This window comes from Mobula birostris, chromosome 2, assembly GCF_030028105.1.
Source record: "Mobula birostris isolate sMobBir1 chromosome 2, sMobBir1.hap1, whole genome shotgun sequence".
Lineage (NCBI taxonomy): Eukaryota > Metazoa > Chordata > Chondrichthyes > Myliobatiformes > Myliobatidae > Mobula > Mobula birostris.
In genome coordinates, this window is record NC_092371.1 from 49,039,106 (window position 1) to 49,061,798 (window position 22,693).

Genomic DNA, 22,693 nt, shown 5'->3' on the forward strand with positions numbered 1-22,693 from the left:
ACCAGCTAGTCCCACAACACTGACCTTTCCCATTGTTCTGCAGCTTCGTTCCTATGCAGTTCCCTTTTGAATCGTACAATTGGCTCTGCTGTACTATTACTCCTGGCAAGGTGTTCTAGACCATATCTATTTGTTGCAAGACAAGGATTAGTTACTGGCTTATTTGTTTCTGGTTGCTGCTACAATTTTAGATTGTTTCATCAGGATAATTCTGCAGATGTTTAAATACTTCTCTTACTGATGTCTTCTAGCGTTCATGAGGGAGGTTATTACTGAAATCATTTTGGTTTGAAGACACTTTTTCAGAGCTGGTGAATGGTTTAAAATCTGCTCTAAATCTGTACTCTTTCAAATAATGCTGCTGGTTGCTGAGTTTTATCAGCATGTTCTGTTTCTGCTCAGCCTACATCAATTGAGAGCCATTCTGATGCAATAGAGAAGTCATATTTATTTGCTGATTGATTCTGATATCTGCCTACCACGGCGACACCCCAGTGTGTTCAGCTGAGTGTGTGTCAAGAATTGCCATGACATAAAGCAAGCTACTGGTTATAAGAGAAATAGATCCATTACCATAATCACCACAGGTGAGATAAGGAAGGAAGCCTGTATCCTAGGCTTCCGTGCTGGCTGTATGTGAAGAATTGATTCAAGTAGCACACTTTATTAAATAAACAACAAACACAAATACAAACACTCCAATCCATTTCAATACATTGAAAGATTGGGAGATGTGCAGCAATTAAAGTTGACAGTGAATGACAAGCTCTAGCCAACTTGTTCCATTTTCAGTAAGTTAGCAGCTGTTGTAATGAGGTTAGTTTGTTTAATGCAATTTGGATAATTCTCACATTGACCACATTATGTATTTATGGCTGGCAAATGTGAATCCTGGGCACGCAGCCATTTGAAATGGAGCTGCCTTTGCACTCTGTGCCAGTTTTGGTTTCCATGTTAGTTGATGGGGAAACCTGACCAGACTAAAGATTTGTGATTAACATCTGTGCTTAGCCAGTAAAAACAATTACATGTTCAAGTGAATTCTTCATACCACATGCTTCTGCCTGCCATTCATGATGAGAGTAATGCTGTTTCATTTGGCTCTTATGCATCGGGATTCTTGTATGGTTGAATGATAATTAAACTTGAACTTGATAAAACGTGTTTATATAAATCTTGTTACTCTGATTTCATTTGTTAACATGGACAAATACTTTACTGTGTTTTCACATGTTGAAGAGGTACACTGAGAGATGCAACTATGGATGATTTTGTGCAGTAGAACTGGCCTTGTCTTCACATGAGTGCTGAGGATCAGGTGGAAAACACCTCCCTCTGATGGTAGTGGAGCACTTTGACTGGAGGCAGCTTGGGTCTAGACTCTTTAAAGGTCCTAGTGAAAAGGCAGGCAATTCTGTAGAGCAGCAAAGTTGATGCTTGCTATTGGGAACTGTGTGTCATTCTGAAGGCTGTGCCTCTGACTAATGTACATGCTATGGGAGGATGCTCTATGTACAGCTACCACTATGGGATCCAAAAGCAGAGAGGTCCCAGCTGGGTACAGATGCACATTGGCAACTGAACACCTTCCACAGTGGGGTGACATGAACCACGGTAGAGTCCTAGTGCTTCTGCTTGCCCCGGAAGAAATTTGCGAGTTTCTTCCAAACTTTGGCAGCAAAAGCAGAGTGTGGGACCATAATGAATATAGCATAGCATGGAGTTCACCAATTGGTTGATAATTAGTAGTTGGCTTCTTCAGGAAAGCTCTCTGAGCAGCTCTTATCAGTGTGGTGCAGTGCAATGTTAAAGTTACCTCAGAACAACTAGCTGGCACTACTCATTGGGAGTCTTCAACAGTCAGCTTGACATACACAAACATTAGAAATCCTGAAAACCGTTAAATAAAAATTAAATCAGGTAACTAAATACAATTTTGGATATTCAAATCAATTTATATCATATGTAAAGCTCTGCTTGCCTTTTTCCAGGCAGCTGGTTTATTCCATTAATTTTCATTGGTGTCACACTAATACACCAGATTTAAATCAGCGCAGGTTCTGTGGATTGCTGTCAGCCAGAGACCCGAGAACTCTGAAAGTTTGCAATGTCTTACTGGATACCATGAGGATCCACTCAAGCAGCACAACAGCAGTTAAAAGTACCAACACCAATCTAAACCCACATTACTGCTGAATTTCAAAAATCTAGTCCAGTCCCAACAACAATCGTCTACTCGAAGACCTCAGCGGTTTGAGCAGCATTGGTGGGAAGAAAGAAGTTATTCTCATTCTCCTCTTATTTATTTATCTGAATCCAGCTGAGGTAGCACCTCATGTTCTTGCTTATTTCCCTCCAGCCTGTCTCTATCATTTTTCTGCTCCCACATTGCTCTATCTATTATTTATTTTTTCTTTTTCCTTTCTCTCTCTCCTCTCTCTTCTCTCGCTCTCTCCCCCCTCCCTCCATCTATCAATCACGTGTCACAGTCTTCCAACTCCACCCCCGCAAAGACAAAGGAGATGGTTATCGACTTTTGGAGAATTCACACCACTCGCTGTCCCTTTTACATCGGCGGCACATCAGTGGAAACTGCAAGCAGTTTCAAGCTCCTGGGTGTGCACATTACACACAACCTGTCATAGTCCCAGAACACATCCAACACAGTCAAGAAAACTCATCAATGCCTCTAGTTTCTGAGGAGGCTGAAGAGAGCTGGACTTTACACATCCATACTCACATCAGAAAGAAAGCAAAAATGGAACACAAAGATAAGCTAGCCAGTAATATCAAAGAGAATACCAAAAGTTTTTTCAGATATATAAAGAGTAAAAGAGAGGGAATAGTAGATATCGGACCACTGGAAAGTGATGCTGGAGAGGTAATATGGGACAAGGAAATGGCGGATGAACTGATTAAGTATTTTGCATCAGCCTTCACTGTGGAAGACACTAGCAGTATGCCAGAAGTTTGAGAGTGTCAGGGAACAGAAATGAGTGAAGTTGCCATTACCAGTGAGAAGGTGCTGGGAAACTGAAATGTCTGAGGTTAGATAAATCACCTGGACCTGATGGTCTACACCCCAGGATTCTGAAGTGGGTGGCTGAATAGATGGTGAAAGCATTCGTAATAATCTTTCAAGAATCAGTAGATTCTGTCATAGTTCCGGAGGACTGGAAAATCGCAAATGGCACTTCACTCTTCAAGAAGGGCAGAAGAAACAAAATTATTATCCAAGAAGTCTGACCTCAGTGGTTAGAAAGATGTTGGAGTCAACATAGATAGATAAATTTATTGATCGCAAAGGAAATTACAGTGTCACAGTAGTATTACATGTGCACAGATATACAAAATATTAGAAGAGAAGTAATAGGAATAAAAAATAAGTTGCCTTACTTTTGCTTGAATCATACACTGGGGTGCTCTCTTCAGTTACCTAATGAAGTAACTTTGACTTGGAACTCTTGTACATCTTATTTTGCCCTTGGCCAAAAATTACAAGATTTACAAGATTTACAACCTCACACTCATAAGATGGCAGTGCAAGAATTACTGTAATATTATACAGTAATGGTGCACATTTAGACCATCCAGATAAGAAGTGATGGTAGTATTGCACAATATTACACGTGGTTTCTGTGATAGCGGGGTGTGGTAAATAGAACTAAACGGAGCTTAAACAGAGCTCTGGTAAACAGAGGTTAATAACAATCTAACAGAAGGGGGTCATCACTTCCCTGACTATAGGTTGACTCATAAAGCCCAATGACTGAGGGTAAGAATGACCTCATATAGAGCTCTATGGAGCAGCACAGCTGTCTTGGTCTATTACTGAAACCTCTTCTCTGTTCAGCCAAGGTGGCATGCAGAGCGTGAGAAACATTGTCCAGAATTACCAGGATTTTCTGAAGGGTCCTTTGTTCTACCAGAACCTCCAGTATGTCCATTTTGACTCCTATAACAGATTTCTAATCAGATTATTGAGCCTGTTGATGCCATTGTCCCAGCACACCATCGCATAGAAGATTGTACTGGTGACAACAGACTGGTGGAACATTTGAAGGAGAGATCTGCATACTACAAAGTTTCTCAGTCTCTTCAGGAAGTAGATGTGACTCTAGCCCTTCTTATACACAGTCTCTGTGTTAGTGTTCCACTCAAGCCTGTTGTCCAGCTGCACCCCCAGGCACTTGTAGGACCTCACTACATCCATGTTCTCACCATCAATAGTAATCAATATCATCCTTAACAAAAGTCGATTTTAAGGATGAGATTTCAGGGTACTTGGAGGCACGTGATAAAATAGGCCAAAGTCAGCATGGTTTCCTTAAGGGAAAATCTTGTCCTTCAAATCTGTTGGAATTCTTGAAGAAATAACAAGCAGGGTAGACAAAGGAAAATTGGTGGATGATGTGTACCTGGATTTTTAGAAGGCCTTTGACAAAGTACACACATGAGGCTGCTAAACAAGATCAGAGCTCATGGTATTACAGGAAAGATACTAACATGGATAGAGCAATGTCGGATTAGCTAGAAGCAAAGAGTGGGAATAAAGGGAGCCTTTTCTAGTTGGCTGTTGGTGACTAGTAGTGTTCCACAGGAGTCTGTGTTGGGACCACTTCTTTTTACGTTAAGTGTCAGTGATTTGGATGATGAAATTGATGGCTCTGTAGCCAAGTTTATGGACAATATAAAAATAGGAGAAGGGGCAGGTAGTGTTGAGGAACCAGAGAGGTAACAGAAAGATTTAGACAGATTAGTAGAATGGGCAAAGAAGTGGCAGATGGATAGTGTTGGGTAGTACGTTTGTATATCATCATGCAGTTTGGAAGAAGAAATAAAAGCATAGACTATTTTCTAAATGCAGAGAAAGTTAAAAAATGTGAGGTGCAGAGGAACTTGGGAATCCTCATGCAGGATTCAAAAAAGGTTAATTTGCAGGTTGAGTTGGTGGTGAGGAAAGCAAATACGATGTTAGCATTCATTTTGAGAGGACCAGAATATAAAAGCAAGGATGTCATGTTGAAACTTTATAAAGCACTATTGAGGCCTCACTTGGAGCATTATGAGCAGTGTTTGGTCCTTTATTAAAGGATATGCTGACATTAGAGAGGGTTCAAAGGATGTTTGCAAAAAATATTTCAGGATTGAAAGGCTTGTCATATGAGGAGTGCTTGATGGCTCTCAGCCTGTACTCACTGGAATTCAGAAGAATGAGGGTGGTTATCTCATTGAAACCTATTGAATGTTGAAAGGCCTTGGTAGAGTGGATGTGGGGAGGATCTTTCCTATGGTGCAGGTGTCTAGGACCAGAGGACACAGCCTCAGAATAGAGGGACGACCTTTCAGTACAGGGATGAGGAGGGATTTCTTTAGCCAGAGAGTGGTGAATCTGTGGAATTCGTTGCCACAGATGACCGTGGACGTCAAGTCATTGGATATATTTAAGGCAGAGGTTGATAGGTTCTTGATTAAAGAGGGCATGAAGAAGGCAGGAGATTGGAGCTTAGAGGGAAATAGATCAGCCATGATGAAATGGCGGAGCAGACTCGATGGGCCAAATGGCCTAATTCTGCTCCTATATCTTATGGTCTTATGGTCATTCTACAGATGTGCAGTGGAGAGCATTCTAACAAGCTGCATCACTGTTTGGTACAGGAGCTGCATGGCTGCAGACAGAAAGGCTCTACAACGGGCAGCCAAAACTGCCTAACACATCACTGGCACCAGCCTGCCTGCCATCAAGGACATATATACAGAAAGTGCTGGAAAAAGGCCAGTAGCATCATGAAGGATCCCACACATCCTGCTCAATGACTGCATGTTCCATTCTCTTCGGGGAAGAGGCTATGTACCATCCACACCAGGATCACCAAACTCAAAAACAGTTACGTTTCCCAAGCAGTAAGGCTGATCAATATCTCTACCCATTAACTCCACCAATACTTTATTACTTTTCTGCAGTCACCTTATGTACAGGCTAGTGTTACTTACAGACATACAATTAATCGATGTACATAAACTACTTAATGTATTTATATTTATTGTGTCTTTATTGTAGTAATTATTGTGTTCTTTATTTTTGCTGGTTTTTTGTGATGCATCAGATCTAGAGTAACAATTATTTTATTCTCCTTACACTTATGTACAGGAAATGACATTAACCAATTGTGAATCTGGAATCTTCTTGGCAGCTTGAATCAGTCTGGCCACTCTCACTTGAACTCTCTCATTAACAAGGCCTTTTCACCCACAGAATTGTCACTCACTGGATTTTTTTTTGTTTTTCGCTATAAACTGTAGAGACTGTTGTGCCTGTTATTCTCTATAAACTGTAGAGACTGTTGTGCCTGAAAATCCCAGGAGATCAGCAATTTCTGAGATACTCAAACCACCCTGTCTGGCACCAACATTCATTCCACAATCTAAGTCACTTAGATCATATTTCTTCCCATTTCTGATGTTTGTCTGAAAAACAACTGAATCTCTTGACCATGGCTGCATTGAGCCAACTAGCTGATTAGGTATTTGCATAACGAGCAGGTATACATAATGAAGTGGCCAGTGACTGCATCTGTGAACTTTTGTGTTTGTATTTGTGTTCTTCTGGGTTTCTTTGTTTTCTAGCTGCCTATAATGAGATGAATCACAAGGTTATACTGTTCTTTGATAATAAATGTATTTTGAACTTTGTAAGAAGGATTGATTTTACTGAGAAGTATTTACTATTTTTCATAGGAACAATATTCTTCACCCTTGATGAATTCAGAGTTTTCAATTTTGGGTGATAAATAAAAGCTGGCATGCTGGTCATATTGCAAAAATTAATAACGTGTGTAATTTTCTATATGTGTGCATGTGGCTATCTTATACTCAAAATCTGCAGACACTGCCAGCAAAATTTGGTCTAATGCAGATAATAGTTCTCTCAATATGAGCTAGTAGTGGGTGAAAGTCAAGTGATGTAGCTCATTGTCAAGGATAGAGTCATTTGGGATTATTTGAGAACTCTCTGCAATATAGTTCTATTTTTACATAGAGTTATATTTGATTATTTTTTTGTAATGGGTGATATTGAGTTTCTGTGCAAAATATATTGGAATTATCATCTACACTTTGAAATTATTTTGAATAGCTTGCAATAATTTCTTTTTCAGGTCCAGAATATCAAAAGAGAAAACTGCTACAGGAATTGATAGAAAATGGAGATAATGTGGAAAATACTGACCAAGAGCCCCCATCAATAGAAGAGCCTCCGCCAACCCCACCAGAGAGTCCTGGAATCCATGATAAAGCTACACCTCCACTTGAATCTTCTCCTGCTGTCACTCCTTCACCGAGCCCCATAGAGACACCACCGGAAGTCAGAAAAGGTAGAGAATCAAATCTCAAGGTAGAGGACTCCAACTACCTGAGTCCAGGCAACTGGAATGGGGAGCAAAATAAAAACAGAAGCCTCACCACCCGATCTAGCAATCATCCTGGAGCATCTTCTGATGTATTGACAGTTCAGATTGAGAACAGGCCAACTGCTGGCAGCCGAAATCTATCGAGGAGCTCTAGCCATCAAAGTAACAGAAGGACGCCAATAAAAACGCAGGGACAGTTGCAAAATACCTGTGATTTGGACATAAAACCTTTAGAAAGGTTTGAAAGTAAACCTCGCACAGCTCAAAAGAGCAAACCAAGAGAAACAACCCCACCTCATCATAAGGCTGATGCACAGTTTCATGAAAGTTATCACAGCTATGCTGTACGGCCACAAATAGGACCTCCTCCACTGGATTTATTGGATGATGAAGTTTTTGTCCCATCATTTTCCTTCAAGAAAGAAGCAATCCCAAAAGGTCCTTCAGGACAAGAATCAAAAGCGGAGGTTAAAGTGAAAAAGGCAGTACCAGAATTGGAACCAAAGCCAGCACTTCGGGTGCAAGAAGCTGCACCTCGTCCCAAACAGGAAAAACAGCTACAGGCCCTGCCAGAGCACAGACCTCAGTCCAAGCCAGAACCCAAACCTGCACCAAAATCAGTACCTAAAGTGGTATCACAATCTAGTATGGAAGGGAAGGAGGTAGAATCATTTGATCAGGTGAGTTTATCATTTTACAAATTAGTGAAGCATGGACTTACAAACAGACTTTTCATATAGACAGTCATACTCTGACATGGTATAGATTATAGGGCAGCTTGACTAATTTATGATTTAATTGATCCTCTTTGTTTATTCTTTTATTTTAAGATCCTGAATTGCTAAATAGATACATTTGTATTTGGATGTAATCAGCAGAATGTGTATAACCATACTATATTATTTTAAATCATTCTTTTATCCAGGAAAGTAACTGTCTTGTAATAATTGTAGTTAGAATATTGTCTCAGCACAGCAGTTGATGGCAAACCCCATCTTCCCCCTCAGAGCACCACATCAAAGGAGCATGAAGTGTGAGACTAAATCATTTTTATTATTATGTTTTTTCAATACAACTCCAACTTTTATTACATTTATGGCAGAGTCCGTTCCAGTGATCTATTGTGTTTATCTGGTTCTAAGTCTTAAAATAAGCCTTTGTTAAGAATGACCATATAAAGCATTCTAAGTTTTATTTTTGTCCAAAGAACACAGCTATTCATTTTAGCCCCTACTGATCAGTAGCAATTTGCTGAACCAGCCAATAATAATTTTTCAAATTCAATTTTATTTTCTGTTTTGAGTCAAAGTGCTCAGTGCCTATCAGTTGTGTGACTCATTTATGTAACTTGAAAACTAACTCATCAATTCCACACTAAAAAAGAATTAATTTTATTTCCATGGAGAAGGATGCAGGTAGTTTGAATTTACAGTGGAGTGCATAATAACATCCCAGTCTTTCATAAACAACAATAATTAGAATAATTAAATAATATTATTCTATTGCCAGCCCTCATGTTTCATCAGCCCTGGTACCAAAGGGAACAAGAAATATCTTTTGCACAAAATAAATCCTGACATGCCTGTCTCTTTTTCCAACTGCCTATTGGGTGAAGTCTGCCTAGTTTTGCTTCCTAGGGATTTGGCATCTGGAGGAGGCAGCAAAATAAATATGAAAATAAAAGTGATTTTCAGCACACATATGATGCAGGTTTCTTATGAGCAACAGTGGGCTTCTATGGGAAGGCACTGAAATCCATTCTCCAAAAGTAATTTTTAAAGCTATTTCATCAACCAATATTAACCACTTTTAATATCATTTAGCAATCTTATTGCCTGCAACAAATTACGTGACTAATCTAATAGGTATTTTGTTTTGAAAATTCTGAATACAAGTTACCAAAACTGTGCCAAAGTTGGGACTGGGATTCTGTGGATCTCTGCTTATTTTATCTTAACAATCTAACTGTTTCCATGTTAGTCATGACATTATTTTTGAGTATTTTGGTTTTTCAGTGGAAATGTTGTAGGAGAACAATCACAGCCTAGCACTTTGATTGCATAACACTAATTATTTCAGTGCCACACAATTAACCATTTACTAAACTGCAATGAGTGTAGCTATCTCACTTGGTCACTTCACACCAGTCAAGCATAGTGATCAACTTTTATAACAAAAATGATCGCAGCACATACATAATAAGATACTGCACTATGCAAGAATGGGAACTGTAAACTCCATGTTTCCCATCCAAGACTCCTTCCTCCAGATGCAGTTCTTTCACAGATAAGTTCAGGACCAATGTTGATTGGCTAATTCTTCCAGGAACAGCTATCATTGGAACTCTTGGAACACTGGGACTTCACAATGCAGTGCCAGAATCCTCTTGCCTCTTTCCCTTGATCCCTCCTCCCCCATACACCTATCTCACAGGGCTCTATTCTCCAGGTTAATGCATCTTGTCTCCTGATGACCCCAGACTAGCCCACATATAACTCCAAATCCACCAATGTGGTTGACTGTCAGATGTCTTGGGTGCAGACAATAAATGCCAGCCTTTCAGAAATATTTACATGCATAACTAAATAAAGCTCAGATGACCAATTACTTAAACAGTAGACTAAGCCACAGGCTTGGCTGGGTCTACAGGCACAGGCCGTCTCTTCCCCTTTGTCCTTGCCAGACTTGACTATTTAGTAGAGAACGTCGTAATCAACAGGCATGAAACAGCCCACACTCCTTTTGCTATCCCCCTCATTTTGGGGAATTTTAACCAGGCCTGCATGATAAGTCTCTAAATAATTATCACTAACATACCACTTGTGGAACCAGTGGAGCTAACACACTGGACCACTGTTACACTACCATCAAGAGCACTTACCGTGCCATCCCACACTTATACTTGGGAAATCTGATCAGCTGGCTGTACTTCTACTCCTTAAGTGTAGGCAGAGACTGAAGGCCGCGGCAGCAGTAGAGAGGACCAAGAATGTACGAACAATGGAGGTGGAGGAATGCTTACCGGACTACTTTGAGTTGGTGGTCTGGACAATATTCAGAGATTCATCTTTGAGTCTGAATGAATACGCCACAGTTGTCACTGACTTCATTAAAACCTGTGTGGATGAATGTGTGCCTATGAGAACATACCACACATACCCGAATAAAAAGCCATGGTTGAACCAGGAGATTTGTGGTCAGCTGAGGGCTAGATCTGTAGCATTAAAGTCTCATGATCCAGCACTAAACGAGAAGGCCAGGTACGACTTATGGAATAAAAGAACAATTCCGATTCGGATTAGAGGCATAATTGGATGCACGTCAACTCTGGAAGGGCTTGCAAACCATTAGTTCCTACAGAGCAAAACCTAACATGAATGGCAGTGATACTTCGCTCCCAGATCAATGCTTTTTATGCTCGCTTTGAAAGGGAGAATAAAACCACAACCCTGTGATCTTTGTTTCAAAGACCAACATCAAAACGTCTTGCAAGAGGATGAGCTCTTGCAAAGTGGCAGGTCCTGATGGTGTACCTGGTAGGGCTCTGAAAACCCAGGTCAACCAACTAGTGGGTGTGTTCAAATACTTTTTTCATCTCATTGCTACAGTCAGAAGCTCCCACCTGCTTCAAAAGGGCAACAATCATGTCAGTGCCCATGAAGAGCAGGATGAGCTGCCTTAACAACTATCATCTAGTGGCATCACATCTATGGTGATAATGTGTTTTGAGAGGTTGGTTATGGATAGAATCAATTCTTGCCTAAGCAAGGATCTGGATCCACTGCTATTTGTGTATTACCATAATAGGTCTACAGCGGATGCTATCTCATTGGTTCTTCAGACAGGCTTGAATCACCTGGACAATACTAATACTTGCATCAGGCTGCTGTTTATTGACTACAGTTCTGATCAAAAAATGCCAAAGCCTGGGTCTCTGTATATCCCTCTGCAACTGGATCCTTGACTTCCTCACTGAAAGGCCACAGTCTGTATGGATTGGAAATAACATCTCCACCTTACTGATAGTCAACACTGGCGCACCTCAAAGATTTGTGCTTAGCCCACTGCTCTGCTCTCTCTACACCAATGACTGTGTGGCTGGGCGCAGCTAAAATACTATCTATAAGTTATTTTGACAATTTATATTGTTGGCAGAATTTCAGATGGTGATGAGAAGATGCACAGGAGCGAGATAGATCAGCTGGTTGAGTGGTGTCACAGCAACAACCTTGCACTCATTGTCAGAAAGACCAAAGAATTGATTGTGGACTTCAGGAAGGGTAAGACAAGGGAACACACACCAGTCCTCATCAAGGGGACAGAAACAGAAAGAGTAAGCAATTTCAAGTTCCTGGGTGTCAACATAGCTTAGGATCTATCCTGGGTCCAGCATATCAATGCAGTTTCAAATAAGGCACACCTGTTGCTATATTTCATTAGGACTTTGAAGAGATTTGGTATGTCACTAAGGACACTTGCAAATATCTAGAGAAGTACTGTGGAGAGCACTCTAATTGGCTACATCACTGTCTGGTGTGGGGAGCACTGTACAGGATCGAAATAAACTGCAGAAAGTTGTAAACTCAGTCATTTCCATCATGGGTACTAGCCTCTCCAGTATTCAGGACCTCTTCAAGGAGCAATGCCTTACAAAGGTAGCACCCATCATTAATGACCCAGGACATGCCTTCTTCTCATTGGTACCATTAGGGAGGAGGTACAGAAGCCTGAAGGCACCCACTCAGTGATTCAGGAATAGCTTCTTCTCTGCCATCAAGATTTCTGAATGGATATTGAACCCATGAACACTACCTCACTGCTTTTTTTCTCTTTTTGCACTACTTATTTAAATTAACCTTTAAAATATAATTTACAGTTATTATTATGTATTGCAATGTATTGCTGCCACATAATAACAAATTTCACAACATATGCCGGTGATATATTGATCTGATTCTGAGATATCTGTTAAGAGTTGTTGGTGTGCCATTGTTACCACCAGTGTATCAATAGTGCACCTTTGAATTTTCATTGCAATCCTAAATACAAAGGATCATCATATATCAACTGACCTATAAATTATGTTAATAAATCCATGAATGAAAAATCATTTGGAAAGGGTGTTAGCAGATTTATGACAATGAATGATCAGTTCTTAGAACCTTATGACTGTTACTGCAGCCTCGTTGCTCATGGTTTCCTAAATATTTGTATTCCAATGTAAATGAAAGAAAAAACTCATAAAAGCTAGAAAGATAAACAATTAAACCAGTTGCTTTAGACCAATGGGTTTTAGATCACTGTGCGAATCAAACTGCAACATCAGACCTAAATTACATGAACAATAATTCAGGAAGGAATCAAAAAGGAACATGGGATATAACATTTACTGCATAAGAATATAAAAGAACTGCTTGCACATAGGGCAATATTATCTAATCCTTTAGCTATTAATGACACACATTGGTCATACTGGTCTCAACCCTCACTAGTATGACACACTTGTAATTTCTCACCCTTTTGTGGATATGTTTGAAACTTGACAAGAAATAAAGCAGAATTACTAACTTTTTGATGATTAAATGAGATTCATTTGTTTAAAGTCTTTAGGTTATTTATTAAAATGGTAAGAATATGTAAAATTATCGATAAAATATCATATTAAAAAGGTGATGCCCAGTAGTTAATTAAATATTTTGGTTGGACATGATTGTTCTAAGAAAAAATTACTTTAAACCTGTTCTCAATATATCATTGAAGTCTGTGGAATACTGTTCTTTCATGCCAAAGAGTTTATTGTTTAGTCTCATTTCAACATGTTATTGCTCTCAGAAAATTTATTAGTGGTATAATAATATGTAGGTATAGATAGAAAAAGGGAGGAGGTCCTGAAGAGAAAATTTAGGGATTCAGGGAGTTAGGTAGAAGGTTGAAAATCAGGACCTCCAGGATAGTAATCTCTGGATTTCTGTCTGTGCCATGTACCAGTGAGGGTAAGAATAGAGAGATTTGGCAGATGAATGTGTGGCTAAGCAATTGGTGCAGGGGGCAAGGTTTCAGATTTGTGGATTATTGGGAACTTCTCTGGGGGAGATACGGCCTGTACAGAAAGGATGGGTTACGCCTGAACTCGAGAGGGACTAATATCCTTGTGGTCAGGTTTGCTAGAGCTTTTGGGGAGGGTCTAAACTAATTTGGCAGGGGGATGGGAATCCGAGTGATAGGGCTGAGGATGGGGCAGTTGGTGTAGTGTGAGAGGAAGGACAGACAGATGATAGGGCAAAATTGCAGTCAGTGGGATGAATTGAAGTGTAACATGGGAGAAAAATTGCAAAGCATGATGAATACAGGACTGAAGGTGTTATACGTAGATACACACAGTATATGGAATAAGGTAAATGATGTTATAGCACAGTTAGGGTTTGGCAGGTACAGTACCATGTTGTGGGCATCACTGAGTTGAGGCTAAAAGAAGATGAAAACTGGGAGCTTACATCCAAAAACACACATTGTTTTGAAAAGACAAGCAGATAGATTGAGGGGGCAAGTGGTTCTGTTGGTAAATAATGAAAACAAATCCTGAGAAAGCAGTGACATAGATGCAGAATCCTTGTTGGTAGGGTTAAGTAGCTGTAAGGGTAAAAGGACTCTGATGGGATGTATATAAAGGCTTCTGAACAGAAACCAGGATGTGGGATACAAATTATAACAAGAGATGGAAAAGGCATGTAAAAAGAGCAATGTTATTATAGCTGTAGAGGATTTCAATATGCAGATAGATTGGGAAAATAAGCTTGGTGCTGGATCCCAATAGAGGAAATTTGTAGAATGCTATGAGATGAGTTTTTAGAGCAGCTTGTGGTTGAAGCCACAAGGGGAAAGACAATTCTGGATTGGATGTTGCGTAATGAACCAGATTTGATTAGGGAGCGTAAGATAGAGGAACCGTTAGGAGACAGTGATGATAATATGATAGGCCTCACACTGCAGTTTGAGAGGGAGAAGATAAAGTCAAAAGTATCAGTATTACAGAAGAGTAAAAGGAATTACGGGGGCATGAGATGGGAGCTGGACAACGGTGATTGAAAGGGACACTAGCAAGGATGACAGCAGAACAGCAAAAACTGGAGTTTCTGGGTGCAATTTGTTAGGCACAGGAAAGATATATCCCAAAGGTGAAAAAGTATTCTGAAGGGAGAATGATGCAACTGTGGTTGACAAGGGAAGTCAAAAACACCATAAAAACAAAAAATAGTTGGGTTGTTAGAGGATTAGGAAGCTTTTAAAAACCAACAGAAGCAACTACAGATGAAATGTGAAGGTAAACTAGCCAATAATATTAAAGAGGATACCAAAAGATTTTATCAGATATATAATGAGTAAAAGAGAGGCAATAGTAGATATTGGATGTCTAGAAAATGATGCTGGAGAGGTAATGGGGGAGAATGAAATGGCAGACAAACTCAATAAGTATTTTGTGTCTGTTTTTACTGTGGAAGACACTAACAATATGCCAGAAATTCAAAAGTGTTAGGGTGCAGAGGTGAGTGTAGTCACTATTACTAAGGAGAAGGTGCTTGGGAAGCTGAAAGGTCTGAAGATAGATGTTTCCTGGATGGAAATGGACAACATCCCAGGGTTCTGAAAGAGGTAGCTGAAGAGATTGTGGAGGCATTAGTAATGACCTTCCAAAATTGCTAGATTCTGGAATGATTCTGGAGGACAGAAAAATTTCAAATGTCACTCCACTCTTCAAGAAGGGAGGGAGATGCAGCTGAAAGGAAATTAGAGGCCAATTAGCCTAATTTCAGTGGTTGGCAAGATCTTGTAGTCCATTATTAAGGATGAGGTTTCGGGATACTTAGAGGCACATGATAATAAAGGACAAAGTCAGCATGGTTTCCTTAAAGAGAAGACTTGCCTGACATTTCTGTTGGAATTCTTTGATGAAATAACAGGCAGATAGACAAAGAAGAGTCAGTGGATTTTATTTACTTGGATTTTCAGAAGGCACTTGACAAGGTACCGCACATGAGGCTGTTTAATAAAATATGTAAGGGCCCATGATATTACAAGAAAGATACTAGCATGGATAGAAGACTGGCTGACTGGCAGGAAGAAAAGAGTGAGAATAAAGGGAGCCTCTTCTGGTTGTCTGCCAATGACTAGTGGTGTTCCACAGGGGTATGTGTGGGACCGCTGCTTTTTATGTTAAATGTCAATGATTTGGATGACAGAATTTATGGATTTGTGGCCACGTTTGCAGATGTTATGAAGATAGGTGGAGGGGCAGATAGTACTGAGGAAGTAGGGAGTCTGCAGAAGACAGGATAATGGGCAAAGACATGGCTGATGGAATATACTGCAGGGAAGGGTATGGCCATGGTAGAAGGAATAAAGACGTAGACTATTTTCTAACTGTGGTGACATTTCAAAAATTAAAGGTACAAAAGGGCTTGGGAGTACTTGTGCAGGATTTCCTAAAGGTTAACTTGCAGGTTGAAATAAGGCATAGGAGCAGAATTAGGCTATTTGGCCCATCGAGTCAGCTCCACCATTCAATCATGGCTGATCCTATTTTCCCCTCCTCAGCCCCACTCCCCAGTCTTCTCCCCGTAATATTTGATGCCGTGTCCAATCAAGAACCAATCAAGCTCTGCCTTAAATATACCCAAAATGACCTGGTCTCCACAGCTACCTGTGGTAATAAATTCCACAAGTTCACCACCCTTTGGGTAAAGAAATTTCTCCTCATCTCTGTTTTAAATGGACTCCCCTCTATTCCAAGACTGCGCCCTCTCATCTTAGACTCGCATATCATGGGAAACATCTTTCCACATCTACTTTATCTAGGCCTTTCAACATTTGAAAGGTTTCAATGAGATCCTCCTTCATCCTTTTAAATCCCAGCGAGTACAGACCCAGAACTATCAAATGTTCCTCGTATGATAACCCTTTCATTCCTGGAATCATCCTTGTGTACCTCCTTTGAACCCTCTCCAATGCCAGCACATCTTTTTTTAGATGAGGAGCCCAAAACTATTCCCAATTCTCAAGATGAGGCCTCAACAGTGCCTTATAAAGACTCAGCATCACATCTCTGCTCTTGTATTCTAGACCTCTTGAAATATATGCTAATATTGTATTTGCCTTCCTCACCACCAACCTTACCTGCAATTTAATCTTTAGAGTGCTCTGCACAAAGACTCCCAAATCCCATTGTATATCAGATTTTTGAATTTTCTCCCCATTTAGAAAATAGTCTGCACTTTTATTTCTTCTACCAAGGTGCATGACCATTTATTTTCCAACATTGTATTTCATTTGCCACTCTCTTGCCTATTCCCCTAATTTGTCTAAATCCTTCTGAAGACTACTTTTTTTCTTAACACTACCTGCCCCTCCACCAACCTTCGTATCATCTGCAAACTTGGCAACAAAGCCATCTATTCCATCATCCGAATCATTTATATACAGCATAAAAAGAAGTGGTCCCAACACTGACCTCTGTGGAACACCACTAGTCACTGGCAGCCTACCAGACAAGGATGCTTTTATTCCCACTCGCTGTCTCCTTCCAGTCAGGCTCTGGCTATGTTATTAACTCTCCTGTAATACCATGGGCTTTTAACTTGGTAAGCAGCCTCGTGTGGCATCTTGTTAAAGGTCTTCTGACAGACCAAATATACAGCATACATTGCATCCCCTTTATCTATCCTACTTGTAATGTCCTCAAATAATTGGAACAGCTTTGTCAAATAAAGTTTTCCTTAAGGAAACCATGCTGACTTTGTCCTGTCTTGTCCGTGTCACCAAGTACCCCATAACTTCATTTTTAATAATTAACTTCAACATCTTCCCAACCACTAGGGTCAGACTAACTGGTCTATAATTTCTGTTGCCATCCTCCTTTCTTAAAAAAGTGGGATGACATTTGCAATTTTCCAGTCCTCTGGCACCATGTCCAAAGGTTATTGAAAGATCATTACTAATGCCTCCACAGACTCTACCGCCACCTCTTTCAGAACCCTACTGTGAATTTCATCTGCCCTGGGTGACTTAAGTACCCTTAGGTCTTTCAGCTTTTTGAGCACCTTCTCCCTTGTAAATGGTGGTAAGGAACACAAATCTAATGTTAGCATTCATTTTGCAGACACTGGAATGTGAGATGTAATGTAGAGGCTTTATAAGGCATTGGTGATAATGCACTTGGAGTATTGTGAGCAGTTTTGGGCCCCATCTAAAAAAAAAAGTGTCCTGGCATTGGAGAGGGTCCAGAGGAGGTTCATGAAAATGATTCTGGGAATGAAAAGGTTAACATATGAGGCACATTTGAGAGGAGATCTCACGGAAACCTATCGAATATTGAAAAGTGTAGATAGAGTAGATTTGGAGGGGTTGTTTCCTATAGTGAGTATCTAGGATCAGAGAGCACAGCCTCAGAATAGAGGGTCCTCCATTTAGAACTGAGATGAGGAATTTCTTTAGCAACTGGTGGTGAATCTGTGGAATTCATTGCACAGACACCTGTGGAGACTGGGTCTTTGAGTTCCTCCTCACTGAAGTCTTTTTAAGGAAGTGCTGTCACTCCCTTACTTGGGCTACTTACTCTTCTTCTTCACACTGAATCCTCTTGAATCAAAGCCTCAGCTCCTCACCTTACACCGCCCCCCTCTCATAGTGGCCACTATACTTGACTGTAACTCCTTGGTAGTCTCTTGAGCTGCAGCTGGCTGGTGTTAGCTAATTAGCCAATAAAATATTAACTAACTATTTGCCAATGTGTCTCTTATAGAGTGCTGTTAAAGGAAACTCACCAGCAAGTCCTGAGATTAATTTATTTTAATCTTTTGCGCCTCTCATTCCAAGTCCTGGTCTCTGTTAAGATACAGGTTGGATTTTGATGAGCATTGCTTTGAATCCTATCTAGATAGAGTAAGTCCTGTCTAGTACAGAGAATTGAGGACACTTGGAGACTTGTAATATGTGGCAGAACAATATAAAACACGAGAATGCATAATTCACAAAGATGTAAAGACTACACTCATAGTGTCAGTTATGGGCTAATGGACAAAAACATGTGGGTGTGGGGACCAGCAGACTTATGCCTCCTATGAATTTTAGAAACACAAAACTAAAAATTATTGTGAAGTAATTAAAAATATATAAACTTGCCTTTCATGTGCCGTCTCATCTGCAGGCCTGGAATCTCAATAAAAGTACTGAACTTGGCATAGACCTTGTGACTTCCTCAGTGTAATTCTGCAGAATCCCAGTGAGACCTGCTCTGTTGTTGGATTCCATGCTGTGTGCAGCCCCAAAACAGTGATTTAAAAAGTTATATACTCTGTATAGTAGTTGAGCTACTGGATTACCAGCCAAGAGTGTGGACCATTGGTGCTCATTGGCAGGGAAATTAAAGTTCAAATAACTAAATACTGATGGAGTTATTAAAACAAACAATGCCAGCCCATGCAACAATAACATGAAGGTTGTGGATTGTTATTAAAAACAAATCAGCCTCATTAATGCTCAGTGATGTAGGAAATTTGGCATCTTTTCATGCTCTGACCTATATGTGACTCCAGACCCAGCAATGAGGTAGTGGTATTTCACTTCCATTATACAGAGGGCAGAGTATTTTCAAAAATATCTTACAATTTTTGTATGGTCAGATAGTACCATATGGTCAAAGGTATCTGACTATTGTTAGTCATGTCAAGAATGTATGATATGGAAGACATCCATTCCAAATTATTGGAATGTCTTTCTTGAATCATTTATACCAAAATGAAAAAAAAAATATTTTACTCAAATATAGTTCCGAAAATGAAGATTAGAAATTAAAACAGTACTGTTTGCACTTCTTTGAAAGAACATGTTATGAAGTATATTTCAGTTTAGACCATTGACTTAAAACCAGGATGTTGACATTTTGTTGTTTATTGCAGGGACCTAATACCATTATGATTGCCATGGTCATTTTACTGAACATTGGCTTGGCCATCTTGTTTGTGCATTTCCTGACATGATTTGTTTTTGAGGTATGAAACACATTTTACTACATTTATTATTTATAAAAAAAATATTTATAGTAGCGCTCTTAAGAGTCCAAGATTTTCTTATAACAGTGCTTTTAGAAAATTAAAAATAAAGTTATGTTAATACTGTGTGAATTCTTTGCAGTCATTGCAGACGTCTGTGTTCTGTCTCTTGTTGAGAATAAGGAAGATGAATTTTGGAAAATTGTACATTCTGCAAGACTTGACACTCAAGATACTGCAGAAACTGATTACAGTGGCCCTTCTTGAAGGATTCTCCGATCTGTTTTCCATCACCAGTTTGTGCCCTAAAGTTTTGGAAATGAGATACATTGGGAGAGATACATCTGAGCTGAATTTATTTGTAGAAACTAACAGCTGCCTTACCTTTTTGCCTATGTTTATATTACACAGTATTAGCTGCCAAGGTTTGTGCTCGACTGCTTGAATTATTCTATTGTGTAAAGGGAGTTGGGGACTGAGATGGGAGAGGAGTAGAGTAAAACAGATTCTTATGGTTCTATTTCATAAACAAAAATGTTGAGTTAGTTCAGGGAGATCTTGCTCATGTATTTTTGTAGCTTGATAACTTTTTTGGTTAAAATGAGTAAAGCAAAATGATTTTCAATATGAATTTTACTATACTTATTTGGCATACTTAACTGAAAGATTTAGGGCTATATTTCTCTCTTCACTATTTCTGGTTTTAAAAAAAAGTAAAGTGGTGTTCCCTAGTTTAGAATCCTCTTTTACCACTAAAAAGACCTTCAGATGAAAATACTCCCTTTAGAGCTTGACTTTTGGAAAAGGAAATGTGGATGCTGTGCACTGCATTCATAGGACTTTTTATATGTTACGAAGGGAAATATTGGTCTACTGTGAATTTTTAATTAATTTTTCTCACTATAATATTATTCTAATCAAATGAGTACAAGAACAATAACTCGTGTTTGTTGCATGTTTTAACAATGAGATGTTTTTAAATTACATTTTTAAACTAATTATACAGTCCTGCCATAAATAGCATGCATTTTTGAATAACTAATCAACTAAAGTGAATGCTCAGATTAGTTCTTAACATCATTTTGCTTTAAGATTTAAATTGATTAAAAACTCATAGAAGACCAAAACTACTTTGCAACAAATTTAACACTTCACATTTTGAATGCCATGTTAGTTTGAGACTGTGCACCTATAGTTTGTAACCATATATTTTTGAGAAGAAATATAAGTTGTAAATCACAAATATTTAAAATAGATGCCTAACAGTATTTTTGCCAGAATATTCAAAGTGGGAAAAATCAGATTAAACCAGAAATTTCACACAGTACTTGCTAATTAATTGCTTGCAGATTAGTATTTTACTTCTTTTGGCTAAAATACAAAATGTTACAAGCTGTCTTTCTTCCCTTTCTCTGCATGTAGCGCACTTTGTAGAATGTTAGCACATTCTAAACCTAAACCTTGTTTCACATGTAACGAGGTATATATGCTTTTGTGTTGATATACATTCAGGACTGTTTTTTGCTTTGTAAGATTTATATATAAAAAAGTATAAAATTACCTCAGAGACGCATGCTTCTCCAAAATTTTGATTGAAATGCTTATTTGGTATTTTCAGGTCTTACTATAATAGAAATAACTTCACCAGCCACGTTGAACATTTATCTTCCAGATATTTATTCATTTCTACAGATGTTATTAAATACTGTCTTGTTAGGTATTTCTACATGAAGTACTTTGTGGAATGTGCTTATGTAAATCAGAATGTATTTTTAATTTACAGCTTTGGTAGTTAAGAAAAATTCCTACATGAGTTGAGTGTCCAAAGCATTCTATGGTATTATTCCTGTGAGGCTGTATTCTTTCACTGCCATATGATATGATGTGATAATTAATTGAAGTGAAGTGAGTTAAAGGTAACATAATTGATCCATAAGGCATTTATTACAATGATTTATACACAAAGGAAGGATTAGTGCCTTATACAGAAAATATTTCCTATCACAAAATAGTTCTGATGTTAAAATTTCATTTAAAATAGTCATTTTTAGTTATCAGTGCTACTGAATTTAAAATCTCTATTTTGAATGAAATGTATTATAATTTTATGAAATTTGGTTCTGTATCTAGCTGATCTTGTGACAAATTGTAGTATTTTAGAAATGTTATAAATTATAATGATCTCTAAGATTTTTGTCATTCACCAAAGCTCTGCTTTGAATGCTTCTTCCTAGAATGATTTGACAAGTTAAAATATTAAGACCAATTTGAAATTCTGTTGGTATTGTTGAAATTGGACATTAACAGGTTATCCATCCCAACACACCCCTTCCCTTCCCTCTCTGGAGAACACTCCCAACTTTTTCTTAACATTGTTAGTAATTTTGATTTGGGCTGTTATAATTTAAAACAAGCTATCTTCTTAACTATGTCATAATTGAGGAACTTGCAAAGAATGGGACTGATATTATCTAACTGAGCTTTGCATTAATGATGAGATAAGTACATTAGATTTTACAGCTGAGTAGCACTGATCTGCTGACTACAGCTTTTAACAACGTCCTTTAAAGACACCTAAGCACCTGTCTATTATGCAAATCAGAAATAGGGTTTGGTACCCCATCACAGTTTCAGAAGACGCCACAGTTCAGTCATTGGGCTTTTTATTGTAGGACTACAGAAGGAGATCACTTGCACAGGCAATGTGTCTAAAGAATTTTCTGTCATATTTTTGTATGCTAGGAGGAGTGTTAGTGCTGTTCACTGGTTTGTTTCTGTCCTGGACTTATCTTCTCTCTAACCCATTCCCAATTTCCTGTACACACAAACAGCATTAAACTCCTGAAATCTGCAGTTTGAATCTGTTCTGTTTCCAGGCCTCAAGATCCATTCTGGCCTCTGCCAAGCATGAACAGGGCTAAGGTGGGTGGAGGTGGTTGTCCTAGGTTCTCCTGGAAACTGTTTTCTTGTTCAGAAGAAGTCTTTAATTAATACAAACTTCACACTCAATGTGTACCTGCATTTTAAAGCCAACTAATTATTCCATGCCATGCACTATTGGAAATTACTCTTAGGGTTGTTGCACAGTGTCAAGTTGTGGAGATCTTTGCCAAATCATCCTAAAACTGTTGCAATGGTTGACATGTGTCGGTCTTTTCTATGTATGGAATTTAAATTTTAAATTATTTTAACATTTGTACTTGAATGTACAGTATAATGTTTTTTTGGGGGGAGTACTTT

General features: G+C 38.9%; 1 protein-coding gene across 2 annotated transcripts in view; it reads left to right on the forward strand.

Annotated features, from left to right (window-relative positions):
• Positions 1–22,306, forward strand: part of jph2 (junctophilin 2) — a 156,179-nt gene extending 133,873 nt beyond the window's left edge. The window contains exons 4-6 of one of the 2 annotated variants that reach the window (XM_072240579.1): positions 7,158–8,089; positions 19,361–19,453; positions 19,596–22,306. In XM_072240579.1, the coding sequence (XP_072096680.1) occupies positions 7,158–8,089; positions 19,361–19,441 (1,013 nt within the window). In that variant the 3' untranslated portion in view covers positions 19,442–19,453; positions 19,596–22,306. Of the gene's footprint in view, positions 1–7,157; positions 8,090–11,564; positions 11,702–19,360; positions 19,454–19,595 lie in introns of those variants that run through there. The other variant, XM_072240587.1, reaches the window with a different exon arrangement.
• The last annotated feature ends 387 nt before the right edge of the window (positions 22,307–22,693 follow it).